This window comes from Nothobranchius furzeri, chromosome 5 (genome assembly GCF_043380555.1).
Source record: "Nothobranchius furzeri strain GRZ-AD chromosome 5, NfurGRZ-RIMD1, whole genome shotgun sequence".
NCBI classification, from domain to species: Eukaryota; Metazoa; Chordata; class Actinopteri; order Cyprinodontiformes; family Nothobranchiidae; genus Nothobranchius; species Nothobranchius furzeri.
The window spans coordinates 34,507,256-34,525,313 of NC_091745.1; the positions used below are offsets into that span (position 1 = coordinate 34,507,256).

General features: G+C 41.7%; 1 protein-coding gene across 1 annotated transcript; it reads left to right on the forward strand.

Moving 5' to 3' along the window:
* Positions 1-9,740: 9,740 nt before the first annotated feature.
* On the forward strand, positions 9,741-14,667 carry LOC107378797 (nuclear receptor coactivator 7). The gene is made up of 7 exons (XM_015949203.3): positions 9,741-9,896; positions 11,066-11,249; positions 12,669-12,821; positions 12,925-13,077; positions 13,161-13,256; positions 13,468-13,541; positions 13,615-14,667. The coding sequence occupies exons 1-7, from the start codon at positions 9,871-9,873 to the stop codon at positions 13,751-13,753; spliced, it is 825 nt and encodes a 274-aa protein (XP_015804689.2). The 5' UTR covers positions 9,741-9,870; the 3' UTR covers positions 13,754-14,667.
* The last annotated feature ends 3,391 nt before the right edge of the window (positions 14,668-18,058 follow it).

Consider the following 18,058-nt stretch of genomic DNA (forward strand, 5'->3'; position numbering starts at 1 on the left):
GTTTCTAACTGTTGTGCATGGTTTTGTTGGTGTGTTTATGTTGTGTTTTTTCATTGTTGCTCTTTTTTTTCCGTTATGCCTTAGATGTATGGTAGGGTTATCACTGGTTGTGGTTCTTGTCTTTCTGGGTTTCTGGTTCTTTGCTTTGGTTGTTCATCGGAGAGGGGAGAGCGGGCAGCAGAGGGCGACAACGTCCTCTGCTGCCCGCGGATAAACTAAGGAAATGACGCCACCATCGGTGTCAGCCTGATGATGTTTGCAGTTGCAAACGAAATGTTGCAGGTAATTAAACCTTTTCTGTGTTTTAAAAAGAACTGAAAGATGGAATATCTGGCAGCTTATTGAAACAAAGTGACCTTTTGCGGTAGTATTAGTTACCTCCTACTCTGTTTCCAAACTGAAAAATGAACCCACCACTCTCACACCCAAATGAAAACCATCCCACTGGGTCGTTCCGTAAAACAACCGTTGCTCCTGTGAGCTCCTGCAGCATCACAGATGAGAGAAGAAGAGGAGCTGTACTCCAGTAACATGTAAAGTCATCTGGGTCATTCACTGGCAGAAAGACACGTGTAGTTAAATGGGAGTGTGTAAAAAAAACTGCATGGTGGCAGGAGGAGCAGAGAGCTGGCCTTGGATTTTTAAATCCAGTTGGGTTTAAAGTGCAAGCAGCTGAAAGCTGATTTTGGCAAGACACCAGATTTTTAATCGGACACTTTTTCAGTAGTTAAACATTTATTAAGCTAAAGCAGACTTATAGCACAAACTGTGAAGAGCAGCAGAGAATAGGATCATTATTTGTATTAAATAAATAAATAAATAAATAAAAACATGAAGTGATGAATCACAGCTCAGGACAGTGGAGTGATTGTGTTGCCTAGCTTTAGGATAATGAACATACTAAAATCTCCTCTGTGACCATTGGAGCTGGATGACAATATTTAACGACTACTGACAAAAAGTTGATGCTGAACATGCTCGTCTTTAGATATTCATGCACAGACTATTTAAACATTTCAATATCAGGCAATGACAACCTGACTAAATGCAAAATGTGGTTTCCAGACCATGATTTCATAAATTAATCGAACCAACCGGGGCTGCATGGCAGCAACTGTTGCTCCCCATCAGAAGGTTGCAGGTTCTAAGCCTTGCATCGCGTAAGCAAGATTGTGACAAGATTGGCCGAACCAACCACCAGCATATGTCATAGTTGCTAATGAGTCTTTCACATTGCTGTGGAGGAATTTTGTCCCACTCTCTTGAACAGAACTGTTGTAATCGGTGTTGTACCTCAACAAGTTCAGAAAACGATCCTTAAAGGGTTAAAGTGAGCGCTCTCATCCTGGTGTTTGTGAACAGGTTTGCGAACGGCGCTCTCTGGCAGCTCCAGTTATCTATGGAGCTATAAAGCCGTGGCTAAAAGCATCCTGTTAGCCATAGATATTCTAAAAAGTAGACCCTGCAAATATGGCCGCCACAGCGGTTGATGCAGCGTCAACTCTTCAGTGTCTGTGCTGTTAACAACAGGCCTATGGTGCGTTCCATTTCCCTCAGAAGAAAATTCAACTAAACTGGATTTTACAGTTTTGTCTTCTAATTAACCTGTTTCCACCACAGCTGTTGTTGTTACAAGAAGCTGCCATGCTGAACCTCAAAGTCGAACTAAAACGGTCTCCATTGACACGGGCAGTGGCGGCTGGTGATTTTTTATTTTAATTTTGGTGGGGCGCATTTTTGCCAGCTGCGCTAACCACATATCACCACTAGGGGACATCAACTCTAGATGGCCACACAGTGCCTAACCCAAGGACACAACAACAGCGACAGACTGAGTGAGGATTAAACCTTCAATCAATGGGGCAGCTGTCCCGTCCCCCTGAATGCAGTAATGTGCAGAGACAACCTGGATAAAAACCACTCTCAGACTGGGACGGTGGTTCTTCTTTTAGCAGGACAACGACCCAAACCCTAACCCGACCAACAGCCAAAATGTCAAAAGAACAGCTTCAGGACAACTCTGTGAATGTCTTTGAGCGGCCGAGCCAGAGCCTGGACCTGAGTCCCATCACCCATTTCTGGAGCCATCTTAAAATGGCTGCTTTGACGCTTTCTATCCAATCTGATGGAGCTTAACAAGTCGTGCAACAAGGAATGGGAGAAACCGCCCAACGACCGGTGTGCAAAGCTTGTGGCAACATATTTGAAAATGCTTGAGGCAGGAATTACTGCCAAAGATGCATCAAGACAAAGGCTCAGTGTAAATGTGATTATTATTTTTTTATGAAGTTGCTAAAATCTAAAAATACAAGCAACGCCCTTTCTGCGTGTACTTCACAGCCCACAGACGAGTTTCACTTAGTTTTCTTTTCATTAAGGTCCTTAAAAAGTGAAAACCTGACCACACGTTTCATTTATTGTACTTATCTCAGAAAATGTGTTCTGTTAGTGACGAATGTTTCCACGGTAAACTGTTCTTTGATCTGGCATGCATCAAATTTTCCCATCGAGCAGAGCGGCACTTGGAGAGGAAGCCGCAGTTTTCTAAAACTTTTCTGTGGTTTGAAATTTGGGTCAGTTCAAACTTTACTCTCTGAGACATCACTGATTAACTCGTGGAGCGTAAGAGCTGTGCCACATTACATTTACTCACTGTCTTATCTGTGTCGCCACGTGCATTTTAAGTTTAACAAGCCAGTAGGTGAGCTGTGCTGGGCGGAAAGTTAATGGACAGCCTCACAAATACAGAATCTACAGGATTATATTGCAACGTTGCTCCCTGCAGCTTTTGTATTATCATGCACCAAACCTCCAGAAGGTTCGTGGGGAAAAAACGACTCTAAAAGAAAGAAAGAGATTTAAATGAAACCACAGAAACTTTAATCTGCACATAGTTTGGATTTCTTTAGCTGCCACTGATTACTGGCCTCAAAATCTGTTTGCTGCTAAGCGGCTTCGTACAAACGTGTGTTTTGTTCATTAAAAATCGTTGCAAATAAAAGTAAAATATGTCTGATTGTGCTTTATTGACAGTAACAGATTTGTGCCAATCTCTTGGAAACCAAATACAAAGACCATCTCAAAGTTTGCTAATGCACACACTTTGTGAGGTTTAGCAATAACCCGTAGGACTTTTGGACTACTGAAAATCGATGTCCCAGCACAATTCAGCCCACGGTTCATTTAAGACACTTTTCCGTGTCATGACATTTTTTTTAAAAGCGTGCCACATTTTATGGAATAGGACGATTTTATGGAGGCAGACGATGTGACGTTTTGAACTACTGACATATAAATGCTATCGACAGCCCTAAAGAGTTTATATTTCCAATATATTGATGCATTGATCATCTTAATTGCTTTGATTCAGATCATTTTTCTAATTCAACCCCAAAATTCTCCATTCAGATGTTTTTGTTCACAAGCCAACATGGAAAACTCAACTCCAGACAAGAATTCATTTTCCCTTCCAGCTCTGAAAAGTCCCAACCATGAAGCCAGGGCAAGTGATTTCTGCAGTGAAACGAGGCTTTCTTTAACAGCACGTTAGTGTAATAATAGGTCATGTTTGCTGTATCAGCAGTTAAAAATTCCCCTCCTTCATGGTTTGGTTGTTTCGACGCTTTCTTACAATGAAACAAGTCCCTTTAACTAACTACCTGATTGTGTAAAAGTGTGCACTAAGACCTCAGAGACTGAACTGTAAAGGTTTCTTGTTACTCGTTTATCTTACGCTTTCCTAACCAGTTGTATAAAGCATTAAAGCATCTCACACCCACAAGGATGTTTGACAATAACAGCAGTGATGAAGCACAAGCTCACGGAAACAAGCGACCAAAATGAGGGGCTCTCCTGTTAAGCCGGGCGTACACTTTATGACTTTTTCACTTTTTTGAGCCACTTTTCTCCTCGTGCGAGAATCTACAAGATCAGCGCCAGTTTCACAATGAGTGTCGTGTAGTATACAGGGGGTAACGAGAGGCTAGCAACACCACGTGACCAGCTACCGATCAGCAATTGTGAGCTCGCACAAATTTCTGGTGTGTTTGATATTTTGCTCATCCCTTGTGAGGGTATCGCACTGTTGAAGCGACGCTGCAACCCAAAAAGTACCAGAACTGCTCAAGGTGCATGTGCAAACTTGCGTCAGTACGGCTTGCCAGCTATTTCCTTATGTATTAACACGTTATTTTTTATTTTTGTCAAGAAAGTGTGTTTATGTCGCTGCATGGTGGCGCAGATGTTAACACTGTTGCCTCGCAGAACGAAGGTTGCAGGTTCGAAACTCGGCTGAGGCCTTTCTGCGTAGAGTTGCATGTTCTCCCTATGTATGCGTGGGTTTCCAGCGGGTACTCCGGTTTTCCACACAGATCACAACATGCCCTATAGGTTATAAATTGTATATATATATATGTATATATATATATTAGGGTTTGCATGACTTAATTTTTTTTAAGTCGACAGTCAAGTAATGAAAATCGAGTCGACTTCGACTAGTCGTTGATGACGTCATACACCTGAAGCGGCACGGGGGGGTTCGCTGGAGTTTTTGACAATTAAAATTGCGCCCACATTTTCTAAGTTAACACATCTCTTTTAACAACAGTAGTTTCTGCATCCTGCTTCAGTCCTCTCCCCCCTCCCCCTGTGCAGCAGCTGCAAACTCACTGATGCGCCTGCAGCCTTTCCTGCTGCTCTAAACATTAAAATAATTATTTCATTTTCTGTTCCTCACTACTGATTACCTTCAGTGGTGTTTGTTTGTTACAACCAGGTACAAAAACTAACTTGTTTTTATTTGACTATTTTTCTGTCCTCTCTATTATCTTCCTGCATCTCCTCTCAATCCTAAAGAAAAACTGCTACCTGGGTTCATTTATATTCACTTTATGAGTTACCTTTGAACTGCAGTTCTAAAAGATCTACCAACCACAAAAACAGCAGAGTGCCGCTGCTCGCCGGCCGACTACAACGGGACCGTTTTTGCTGCGGAGTTCGTGCCGGAGCGGAGCGGAGATAGTGGAATTTTGGGGGTGCGTCACCGGAGGACAAAACAGGTGATGTGCCTCGCTCCGCAGCAGCGAAATGCATCCGGCACAAATAACAGACAGAAAACATTAAAGGAAATGAGCCGACATGAACGATTGCATGTTTAATTTGTCTTTGAGGTGGTGACACCTGATTTGGCGGTGCTCAGAACGCAGATGTCTGGAGCGCGTCAACGATCAGAGCTTTGCATGCGCAAACTGGTTAAGATTAGGATGGGGGTGAGGGGAAGGTAAAATTGCAAGAGGGAAAAGGTCACAGTTTGGTTAAATGTCCGTTTTACCGCCGGTGTCAGTACTGACGCTCTGGCACAGTGCGTCGCCTCCGCCTCCCGACGCGCAGGGGCTCATCACCTGCTGTCTTTTCCGAGGACTGCATCTTGTCAGTCATTATCACGTGACAGCGACTAGTCGATGACAGGCATAAAAAGTCACTACAGAGCCGTGAAGTCGTCTAGTCGACTAGTTCATACAACCCCTAATATATATATATATATATATATATATATATATATATATATATATATATATATATATATATATATAAATATGTTTGCCTTTCCTTCTCCTAGACCACAGGAGTTAAACTCAGGTCCGTGAGGGCCGCTATCCCACGTGTTTTAGTGTTTTCCTGTTCCAACACACCTGATTTAAATCAGCAGGTGATTAACCGGCTTCTGCAGAGCCTGATGAGCTGCTGCACAGGTGAATTAGCTGTGTTGGAACAGGGAAACAACAAAACGATGCAGAATACCTACCCTTGAGGACTGGAGTTTGACACCCCGATCTAGACGTATTGCCTGTTGACATCGTGGTTCTGCGTCTCAGGTACAATAACAAGTCTGACATTTTCATAATAGGCCTTTTGGATATCCTGTCTCCCTCTTTCCATCTGTTTTTTACTGGGTGAATGGTAAAATGGTCTGTATTTATATCCATATAGTGCTTCCGAGGGTTGTACAACCCCCAAGGCGTCATTCATTCATTCACACACACATTCACACGCTGGTGGTGATGATATACGATGTAGCCACAGCTGACCTGGGACGCACCGACCGATGCAGGACTGTTGTGTGCTGGCGCCACCGGTTCCTCCGACCACCACCAGAAGACAAGGAGGATGAAGTGTCTTGCCCAAGGACACAGCGACTGTGAACCTGCAACCCTCCGGTCCCGGAGCGACCACTGAACTCCTCTGCTACCATCGACCCATTGCAACATGTGCTACAGTGTTTTTTTTGTTGTTGTTGTTTTGCTTTTATTTGTGTTTGCATGAGGCTCATGAATCTTCAGAGCTGAACATTTTATATGCAACGTTTTCAGTTTTCCATAAACAGCATTTGCTCACAATTCTAACTATCATTCATCCATTCACACACATACACCCATACATACATACATACATACAAATATTAAGAGATATAAGTACACTTTAATGCATATAATAATTTGTTTTTTTCCATGATTAGTGTAATGGGTGAATGTAATCTCACGACAGTCAGGGCATATGCAGTGTCAGGGTTTGTGCAATATAATTGATGTGTTTCCGTTATTGTTATCTATGCTGTCCTCTGTGTCCACTTTCCTTGACATTTGTTTGTGTTAGTATAATCGGATGGCTGTTTTTGTCTCTGTCACGTGACTTGTAAATACTATCTCTGTATGTTTCCACTACTTTGTGTCTAACATCAACCTGCCGGAGGGTCTGCAGATGGAAATTAGCCCAAGGCTATAATCTGGCATATTTACATTTATTGAAATGTTCATTAATATGTATTGCCCCTCTTCCTAAAAATAAATAAATAAATAAATAAATAAATGATTGAACTGGTAAAAGATAAAAAAAAACTACTTTTATTTGGGTTTTGAATTCTTTACATATGCATCTGAGTAACAAGACGATGCCGTTCTGAGCAGAATTTGTGATACCATCTTGGTAGTCTAAAGAAAAGTTATTGATCCCTGTCAGTGTGTGTGTGTCTCTCTCCCTCGTAGCGCTGACGCAGAAGCATAAACTAGACTTTAGTGATAGCTGCTAATTATTCTCTTCCATCACTCTGGAGGATATTCGTCCAACTCTTCTTTACAAAATAGGTTAAGTCATCCATGTTGGAGGGTTGTCCAACATGAACGGCCTGTTTAAGGTCAAGAGTCGGACAGCCACCTTCAGGATTTTCTGCTACAGTCCAGAATTCATGTTTTCATCAGTTCCATCAAGTCAGCGGAACTCACTCCTGGTCCTAAAGAGCCGGTATCCAGCATGTTTTAGTTTTAACCCTGCTTCAACACACCTGATTTCAATCAGCAGGCGATTAACAGGCTTCTGCAGGGCCTGATGAGCTGCTGCACAGGTGATTCAACCACTGAACCAGGGTGTTGGAGCAGAGAAACAATGAAACATGCTGGCCCTCCAGGACCTGGAGTGAGTACCACTGCATCAAGTGGTCCTGATGCATCAAAGCGGTCCCAGACCACCACACTACCACCACCACATCTGACTGTTGGTATGATGTTATTTTTCATAAATACATTTTTTCTCTAGATGTTACGGGACACGCCTACCTGGAACTTATTTTGTTTGCTCAATCCGCAGAATACATTCCCAAAAATCTTGGGGTTCATAAATGTTCTGGCATTTATTTACAGTTGTCTCCTTCTTATTATCATATCAGGAGTTGTGATCTTCAACAGCTGAGGCCCAAAGGGCTCTAGAGGAAGTTCCGAGTGGTCATGAATTAGTTTATGAACAGCAGGATGTGTGTGATCGTTTAGCCCACTTCATTATACTGCTGAAGCGACACTTCATCTCCACAGGTCTGGCAGTAATCAGGTGTGGGTGTGGCTGGTGTAAATGAGCTCTGAATAATGGGACTCATCAAGGAGAACAATCACTTGTGATGTTGTTGCTTTGATTGGCTTTTTTTTCTCCTAATAAATAAAGTTGAAACTGAATTCTGGCTTTACTCGGGTTTTCTGTCCTTTGCACTTTGATTGTGACAAAGTAATTGTAAGAAGGTGTGACAGAGTGGGTGTCCTGCCACTGTATCCCGATTGATCATGCGTCCTGGCTACTTGGCCAAGGGCATGTCCCTTTGGATGACTGGTTGGTGGGCATGACTCTCACCCGGGAGTCTGGGGATTGAATCCCACCTGGGCCCTCTTACCTCCACCCTGCCACCAAGGCAAATGCATTTTTAAAACAACTTATATTAAATTAGAATGTTCTCTTCGCATTATTACAGGAGAACTGCACTTATCACATTTATGTTGGCAACGCTAAAACATCTCAAAATGTCAGCAAACTCAGAGTGAAAAGACACAGATCTTCTTTCAAAAAAGTTCTGTCTCCGTTGGTGAAGTCTTCACCCACCAACTGTACGTGACATCTACATGTTCAGGACGTTTTTGTGTCTTTGTGTGTGTATGTACGTGCATCTTCAATTTATTGATCTGGTCTGTGTGATGGAATAAACTCAGTCTCAAATTGATCTTCTCTCCTTTTCTCTTGTGTAAGAATATCAAGGCTGACTGTTGACCTCTCAGCGGCCTTATTGTATTCCCCAGGTCAGATACAGGTGTACATACATGTGTTCAAGCCCCGATAACATTATCTCAGGCCTGAATACAATCCCAACTTATCGACTCTGACGTCTTATCAACACAACACAGTATTTTATCGATTCGTTCAAAAGGTCTCTGAATTAGCAGAGATGACTTGAACCTAAAGCTGGTTATGAAAAACAAAAAGGACTAATTAAGTTTATCTTTTGTGTCCTAACAGAATAATCCTGTGGTTGAGGGTAAAATGACAAAAATTCAAACTAAGGCTGATTGTGTCTGAGCAGCTGAAACTGATCATTGATCCGTCAAACAGTAATCAGGACTCGGTGTGTTGATTTAATCTTCAGGTTGGAAATGAAAGCTTTTGTCTAGATTCTACCAAAAGCTTCAACAGAGTATTTCTGAGCACAGCAACATCTCGTAGGTTTTTTGTTTCTGTAAATGAGGGAAATTTGATCGTCTTTGGTTCAATCTAAAGTAAATTGGAGAGGAACAGGTCAGAAAAAAGAAAGTAGGTGTGATGGTGCCATGCTGGGTGTTGCTAGAAGGTATGTTTGGTCCCAAATTAGTCCCCGATGTGAGAAAGTCTAGGAATAAGGAGCTGGTCCAGAACCAATCAGCTCTTTCAGATGGCTGTTTGCACTTTGTTATTTCAACTTTCTTCTTCATTTAAAGGATTTTTCCCTCATTTAAAATGAAACTTCTTTAGAAATTATAAAATAGAAAAGTATTTATCTCTATTCAGTCATTGTGGCTGTGAGGTGGAAGGTGCTGAGTAAAGTAAAAACTCCTGTTCTGTCCACGTTTATTCAGTGAGAGAAAATCTTCCAGACTCATCAAGTCTGATGGGACGATGAGCTCCAGCAGACGACCCGTGAGACTGAACCTCCCAGTAAAAAGGACCTGACACACTTCCAGACCTTCATCTTTCTGCCTAGTCACCTTTTTTCTGTCACTCAGCCTTTAGTTTGACACAATTACTGCAGGATCCAAACTGGAGGACAGAGACCCAGAGCAGGTCAAGTTAATATTTGACCAGTTTTAGCTGTCAAACTGCTCCACATGAGCTGGAGAATACGTGTGGGCCGTGTGGAGCTTTCAGCTGAGAGAGGGAGGGCTAACGCTCAGAGAGGCTTATCTCAGCGATTGATCCGCTCTCATAAATACAGGGATGGTAGTCTCTGAGTGGGAAATCTTTCTTCAGCACTGAGCCTGTAAGGTCACAATTAAGTTTTAGCATCAACGTTTTGATCTCCAGTCAGTCATGGGAGTCGCCTACAGCGTTGGAGAGTAAGTAAAACGATCATCTTGGCAGATTTAAATAATGTGAGTTTGGTTTTTATACAGACATGATTGTAAGTAAATCCGTTCAGATGAGCATTTAATGCTTTTATGTACCAGAAGGTGTGAGTGAAAAAAACACCAGCAGCGTATAAAATGCATTGTGTGTTGATTACGGCAAATAATACTTGCACTTATGTAGAAATAGGGTTACTCCAATCAAGGTTACAGCTGTAAATTACAAAATCAACATTTTAGTCCAAAGAAACATGTTGTTGTGTAGCTTTGAACACAGAAGAATCTGATATTCACAGAAACAAAAGCAGAACCTAAAAGTGATTTTTTAAGTGGAAAACTCCAGAAGGCAGACATTAAAGCCCAGATCTTCATCCCATGACTTAAATCATCAAAACATCTTGAACCTTTGGTGTTTCATGCACTGGCATAATAGGATGTCTTCATCCAGCCTTGTCCAGGTGGACGAAAACTTTTCTGGAACAAGACTATTCATGGATTTTCTTTGTGTCACAGCCACCCTAGCCTTTACAGTAAGTGCTGTGAGTCCGTTCCGCTGATACAGCCCAGAGGAAACAACGCTGTCTCTGCAGTTCTTTTTATTTTAGTTTTATTCTTCCTATGGAGAAAAAAAGGTGCTTTTTCACATTCAGCTGGTTAAGACCCACTAAAATGTCACAGCTGAATTAAAAGACCAATATATAAAATGCGTTTTATATAAAAAATACCATTTATGTGAGCAGCTGTTCCCACTAAAGTCTGAACTGAGAGTTTAGACGATAAATGATCTAAAGATCCAGGATGACAGATCCCCAGAGGCATGACTAGGTCACAGACCTGATGTTGAGTCAACAGAGAAATCCTCCTCTCTGCAGGAGCTGAAGAGAGAAGGACTATGCATTTGGTGTTTGCTGAGATGGTTTGAAACAGAATAAAAACAAACTGTGTGTCTAAAATAGACAAACATTCTATTTTCAAGTTTTTCACTTTTAAATTCCTCTTTTATTTCACTAAAAAGGTAGAAAAAAAGGTTCTTTAAATATTGTGATATGAAATTCTTTAATGATAATCTATAATTTTGGGCCTGTGCTTTGGCTGAATCTCCTTTTGTATTTAAAACAATAATTTATGAGTAATGGAATGTTCAATGTGTTTTCCTGCAGGGTCGATCACCTCTACACCTTCTTTGTGGAATGGTCCCCAGATATGTACGGTAAAGGCAAGAAGAAGCCTTGTAAGTCCTGCTCTCTCAAGAGGAAGAAGAACTGTCTGGTGGACAAAGACGCGGCTGCGGTGAACAAGCTCCACAAGAAGCCCGTCAACCCCCAAAATGCAGCAAAATGGAAGGTGAGTTCAAACGCTAGGGCAAAAACATCAAACGTGTCGTTGATTTGGTAAAACACACAAATTTATGGCAAGTTGTTTTAACATTTATCAAGGAGATGAGAATTCCAGATATCTATGAATCTATAGTTCCTAGTAAAAAAACAACATTGCAGAAATCCAAAGTAACTAACTGTGCAGAGGGAACATTTTGGATGTCTGAAACCGAATTATCCGTCGAACAAATGATGTCACATTTCCTGATCATGTGTATCGGGTTTGCAGCACCTCCTATCCACAAACACATTCCTCCTATCAAGTACACACCTAAATCCTTGCAAGCAAGCATTGTTTTTGTGTTCAAGTAAAGCCTTAGCAACCGATGGCCATTAGGGTCAAAAATCCTTGAGAGCAACCTCCAGCAAAATAACAACAAGCGCATCAGACTCCCTTTCGTCACTGGCGACGAGCAAAGAGGTAAATGTGTAAAACAAAGTTTATTAACGGCGAAAACTTTATAATCGCTTGTTACAAATCAGTAAATGCATTCTGTCCTCACGGCTCCCATAGGAGGAAACATGTTAGCTAATATGGCGTCGCCCAGAGACTTAGACCCACTCCATGTATTATAGACCCAATTTTTATGGTTATATGTTACAAAGCAGCCACTATTTTTCAACAACCAGTTAATTAATCATTTAATTAATTTTCAACAACATTTTGATGTAAATTTCTAGAGATTAACGGAAAAATCTACACATTGCCTTTTTAATAAATGATCTGTCAGCCATTTTGGGGTTTTGGGGACTTCATTCCCACTGTAGCACTTGTTATTATGGATATCCTTAAATATAACTTCTGCTAGTGTCAACATAGCTGTTGATACATGTCTTCATTTTCAATTTTGATTATGAGTGCAGTTAGCACTAGGATAAATTAAGTTATTACAGAGACGTCAGGTTGCTGATTAAATGTTTAAAAGGCTTGCCCTTTTCCGTTTGCCTAACATGGAACATAGCTGTTCTGGCTCAGTCAAGAGTGCAGCTAGGGTTGTGGGAGACCCCTCTATCCTAATATGGGCATCCTGTTTCCTCCTCTTCTGTAGCTTCAACCATATTATTTGAGTTCAAAACGATGGAAGGAAACCGTAATGGGCGGAGACCTAACAACATGCAGCAACGTGCTCGAGTCTCAGACCAATGAACGTCTCTGAAGTATAAAGGTAGCAGACAGGTCTTAAAGAGCAGAACTAAACTCTGACATCAGGAGCCATGAGGAAAGCACAGGAGAGCTTAAGGGTGTTTTATTTTGCCAGCGACTGTGTGGAGCCATATGTAGAGGTGAGAGGACTCCATGAGCTGTAATTATGATTTAAAAACAGGAAGAGGGAAGATCTTAAACAGAGTTTCTCACCAGTTTGTTGCATCTTGTGTCCTGTTCCAGGTCATAACGGTGAAGGACTCCAAGCGCCGCCTGAGTTTGTGTAGCTCAGTGGAATCCGAGGAAGAGGAGAACGAGGAATACCAGGAGGAGAATGAAGACTCCCCCGTCCTCAGTGATCAGAGTCAGCTGCTGGATGAATACCAGCTTCAAAAAGTAAGTTAAGCACATCTGTGTTTCTCTCTTCTAATCATTGATACCAGCAACAACATTCTTCATATCTAATGCAGGATTTAATCACAAAGTTGTTTCCCAACAGCTCGCTGCTCACATGCCGGCACGGACTGAAGGATATCCGTGGAATCTGGTCTACAGCACAGCCATCCATGGGAGCAGCCTGAAGACGCTTTACAGAAACATGGCTGACCTGGACAGCCCTGTGCTGCTGGTCATCAGAGACATGCACAACAAGGTTTGTGTCTCACGTCTGCAAGACCTTTGACCTAAAACCAGATGTCCACCAGAGACACAGACTAACAAGCTGGTGTCTTCCAGGTGTTTGGAGCTTTTTCCTCTGATCCCTTCAAAGTCAGTCAGTATTGTTACGGCACCGGAGAGACCTTCCTGTTCACCTTTCAGCCGGACTTCCAGGTGAGAATCAAATCATCCTTTAGATTTCTGCTTGTCAATCATTTACCTACACGTCCTCACGTTACCTTGTGAATAGACATAAACAATAACATCATCACGCTAAAATGTCACCTAAAAACCCACAAATGTGGTGAGATGTTTATGGAAAATGAATGTTGAAAACGTAGCTCAGCGGTTGACTTGAAATCTTCATGGTTTGTGTTTTCTGTAGCATTACAGGTGGAGCGGAGAGAACTCCTACTTTGTGAGCGGCAACATGGAATCTCTGCAGATCGGTGGAGGAGGGTGAGTTTTAGTCCCACTGAGTTATGGTCATACACGCACAGACCGGAAGTTAACATGGATGTCTGTGTTTTAGGGGCGGCTTTGCCCTGTGGCTGGATGCTGATCTGTACCATGGAGCCAGCTTTTCCTGTCCTACTTTTAATAATCCGCCTCTTTCCACACATCAAGACTTTATCGTACAAGACGTAGAGGTGTGGACGGTTCGAGGCTGAACCACGACACCAGGAACACGAGCTGTCCAATCGTGAAGCAGAACACTGGAAGCAGTTAAGCCTCTGCTTGGTCCCGATGGAGCGTTTGCTCCTGCAGACGACCCCACCTACTGGAGACAGTTTAATGGACTGGTTCTCTGACTGGGATTCCTGCTTGGTTGAACTGTGAGTGTTAAAGATGTGTAGCTGCATCAAGTCCTGAGCTTCAGGTTCCTGCTGATCAGAACTTCTGCTGTCATATTTAAGCTGCTCCTCTGTGATCATGGAGAATATTATGACTCAAAGTTCTTGGTAAAAGTTGGTGAAAGACAAGTTTGTCAACACTGAAAACACATTCCAGGGCAAACATTTGTGTTTATTGAAAAGGCAGACATGTGTGGTGTGTTCATTAATGCATCTATGATGCTAAGCTGTCTGTGTTTGATTCTGTCATGGTTGAATTGTTTTATGGTGATAACACTAGTGTGATAGGACCCCAAGGAAACTACTGAAGCCTGCGGTTGGCTGCAGGTCTGCTTGTACTCACCTTGACCTACATTGTACTTCCTCTTTTGTTTGTACCCAGTTCAACACGTTTGAATTAATAACGATGAGGTTAAGCCGTGGAAATGTTGACTGAATAATGCACAGTTTAACTCATGGAGCTACTGCCTTAATATTACATGCATGGGTGCATGTCGGGTTGCAAGCATGCATGTGGTAAATACATGGATGGTAACAGTTTTACACCTTGTTTGTACAAAATGTTAACCACTGTGTTTGAAAAACCCTTTGTGCACAATTCAGCAGCTGGGTCTGGGTGGAGGTGTGAGCTGACCAGTACCTGGTTGGGTTTTAATTTCTGACTCCATTTTGAGAGAAAAATCTATTTGAATAATTTGAATCTTTTTCATACTTAAAGAAAATTCCCTTAAGATTTGCTTATTGGTATTTTTTTCAAACAAAATTTGTGACAAGAGCACAAAAACCCTATATTATTACTGTTTGGTGTGTGTGTGTGTGTGTGTGTGTGTTTCTTTTAGTAAATCAGAATTCCTTGGCAGTGCAGGCGCTGCCACTAGTAATTTGATCTATTTTATCTATTTTTGTAAAACAGAATAAAAACATATTTTTCTATGAGAACTTGCTGAATCACAGTTTTATCTTTGACTAATCCTCGCCTTCAGCAAAAGAAGAGAGGAGTTTTAACCCTCATTATTCTTTATGATGTTCAAAGCTTAAAGGAGCAGTATGTAATGATTCTACAGTGAAGTCATCACAAAACTGTTTCATGTCTCCATAGTGTTGGAAGGAAGGTCACACTGAAACAGATTTAAATCTCAGCCAGCTGGAGGGTTGTCAGTTGTTTTCCTTTAAAACAAATTCAAGAGGGACGTATAGTTACTGTTTACGATCTGTGAGCCCGTGAGGTTGCCAAATCTGCACTAATCTAATGTTGCAGCACTGGCATTTGTAATGTAACATTTGCAGGCGAAAACTCCAGAGTTGAAAGCTAGCCAACAGGAGCGACCCAGAAGTTAGTCCTTGCAGCCCTAAGCAGCCCTGGCATCCTGTTGTTTTACTTCAATATCAGATGAAGCATGCAAGAGGCTAATGTTGAGCTAACAATGCTAACAATGAATTAGAAGCAAATAGTCAGCTGTTACGTATTCAAATGATCAATTTTGCACCGTCTAATTCACCACAGGAAAACCATTCATTTGCAGACATAAACCCACTATCCAACTGGCCTCCAAATCCAGAAACTTCTGCTAAATTCTTGTTTGCATACAAGAAGACATAAGAAAATTGTCAAGGTCTCCTGCAAAGGTCCTGTTGTCTCTGTTTAAAGCCAGACTGCTCATTCCTCACCCTGAATAAAAATCAAACCTACTTGAAGCTCCTACAGGACTTTACGACTCATAAGCTTAAATAATCATATGTGTTGAATGAACAAGATGTTTAAATCAAATGTTTGAATAATCTGTGCTAAAAGCAATGATGGCTTTAAAAAGAATACTGTTCTTACAATGATTCATTTCAGATCTCATCTACACCAGATCAGTATGTGTTTTATTTAATGAGTTAATCAATATCTACACTCATACACATTACAATAAGATACTTATTAATGGTAATATTTACTTCACATAAGTGTTTTAAAACATTCTCATTCACAAAGAGTTAAACACCTTTGTCTCTGAACAAGGCGTGGCTTCTGAGTGTAGCAGTGTGAGCGTCCTGTCACAGTGTCACAGTGTCCCAATTTATCATGCAACCTGACTACTTGGCCACGGGGATGTCCCTTTGGCTGACTGGTTAGCGCACTACTCTCACCTGGAAGTCTGGGGATCAAATCCCGCCCGGGCCCTCGTTTCTCCACCATGCCACACGAGGAATGTTTGGTAAAGCCCTCAAGACTTGGCACATTCTGATTTACCAGAATGCACCAGACTTTCTAAACAATGAGTTTATTAAAACAAGAATCACTTCCTGATTAGTTCAGTTTCTAGCTGACTCCCGATTCGGCCAAATCGGGAATGAAACAATTTTGAAACCATCTTCTCCTTTGACCTCCAGTCAAAGCCTCTCTGCAACGCTGTGGCTGATATCAGACAACCGGCTCTTCTGAGCCAAGAAAACATCAAGCTTAGACGCAAATAAGCCTTCCAGCTTCCTGCCATCACCTGGAGAGATCTCAGATTAGATGGGTCCTATCGGAGCTAATCTACAGGTTCCTGATATCAGAGGTTGACTCCACCAGCAGTGACCATCAACACCCTGGATCGCACAAGAATCTCCTCAAAAAGGGTGCGTAGACTTGGCACAGATTGCGTCGGATGGTTTTTAACAAACAACCAGTGGCGGCTGGTGAAAAATATTTTTGGTGGGGCTGTGCTATATTTTTTTTAAACAAACTTGTGCTTTCTGAGCTTTGTGCACAACTTCACTATTTCCTGAATTAAGCACAGCTCTTTTATTTCCTGTCTTACATCATTGGACAAACTGATTAATCCAGGTGTGTCTGACTATTGGCACGCTGCCTTGCGGACCAAGGTTGAAAAATACTGCATTAAATTGCACATAAAATAACATGACCATAAATGGTAAATAGGCAATGCAAGAGGCAAGTAACAAAAACATTTTGTTTAATTTCAACATTTGAGTGAACACGAAAAATTATGAGCAGGTCACTGTTACAGTAATGGTAGTAAACACTACTTAGACAAAATGCCAGAAATTTACACTGTTAGGACTTATGGAAAGTGGAAACACTTTCATAGGAAATAATGTCATCAGTATCCTCTTACAAATGTCATATTTCCCACTTTTTGGGACAATAAAACATTGCTGGTTCTCAATGAGATGTTTTTACTTCAAATGTAAAAACATCTAATTGAGAATCAGAAATGTTTTATTGTCCCAAAAGCTGGGAAATTTGTTTGCTGCAGCAGAAGTGTAACAAGTAAAATGGAATCAGATTGATGTATGTACAAATTTACTTGAAATACACATTTACATGATTAAATATGTATAATAAGTATGTGTGTTGAAATTAGTTTTTACAGTTATTGCACATTAAACAATGTACATGTTATTAAACAAATGTCCCAGTTTGTGGGACAACCAAGGATTTCTGATTCTGATTACAGAAATGTAATGTACAGCTTACCTCTGCACCCAGCTGCTGTTCTCCCTGTCCAAACATCCTCTGTTTCTTTGTTGGCTGCTGCACTGATGCGCTGCATTCCTCAGTCAGAGAATGAATGGAGTCCCCAATGAGACACAAGTTCCACATCCACCTTCTGTGGATCCCAGCCGTTTTGAATAACAAACACAGAAAGCAAAATAACGCATTAGCGTGACTGCATCCAGCTAGCCACTGCTTCCTGGTGTACCAATTTTGGGAGAAGCGCCGTGTGTACAGTTTACCCTTCTCCTTGTCCTGCTGGTTTATCTTTACATCGGGCTGATCTGGTCCAAGCTCTTTGACATTAAGTTTTTCCACCATAGTTCTCCTCTAGAACGGATACTGGAGAAGAGACCGAACTGAATTCAGTGGCTGCTGAGATCCGGTATCCATGTTGTAGGCGCACTGGCATCCATGTCTACGTCTGCGTCATGACCGTCACGAGTTACGACCAAAAACGTGCTGGAGTCGAGACTCTCCGAGTTCTACCGAACACCAACGAAAGCCTTGGCGGTAGCTCTATCGCCCATCATGCTTCTGAAACGTTCTGAAACAACGTCGACGCTGATTGGATACATTCCCATTCCTACCCTTTGATTTTCTTGTCAGCAATTGGACAACTGGTCCCGTCTTGT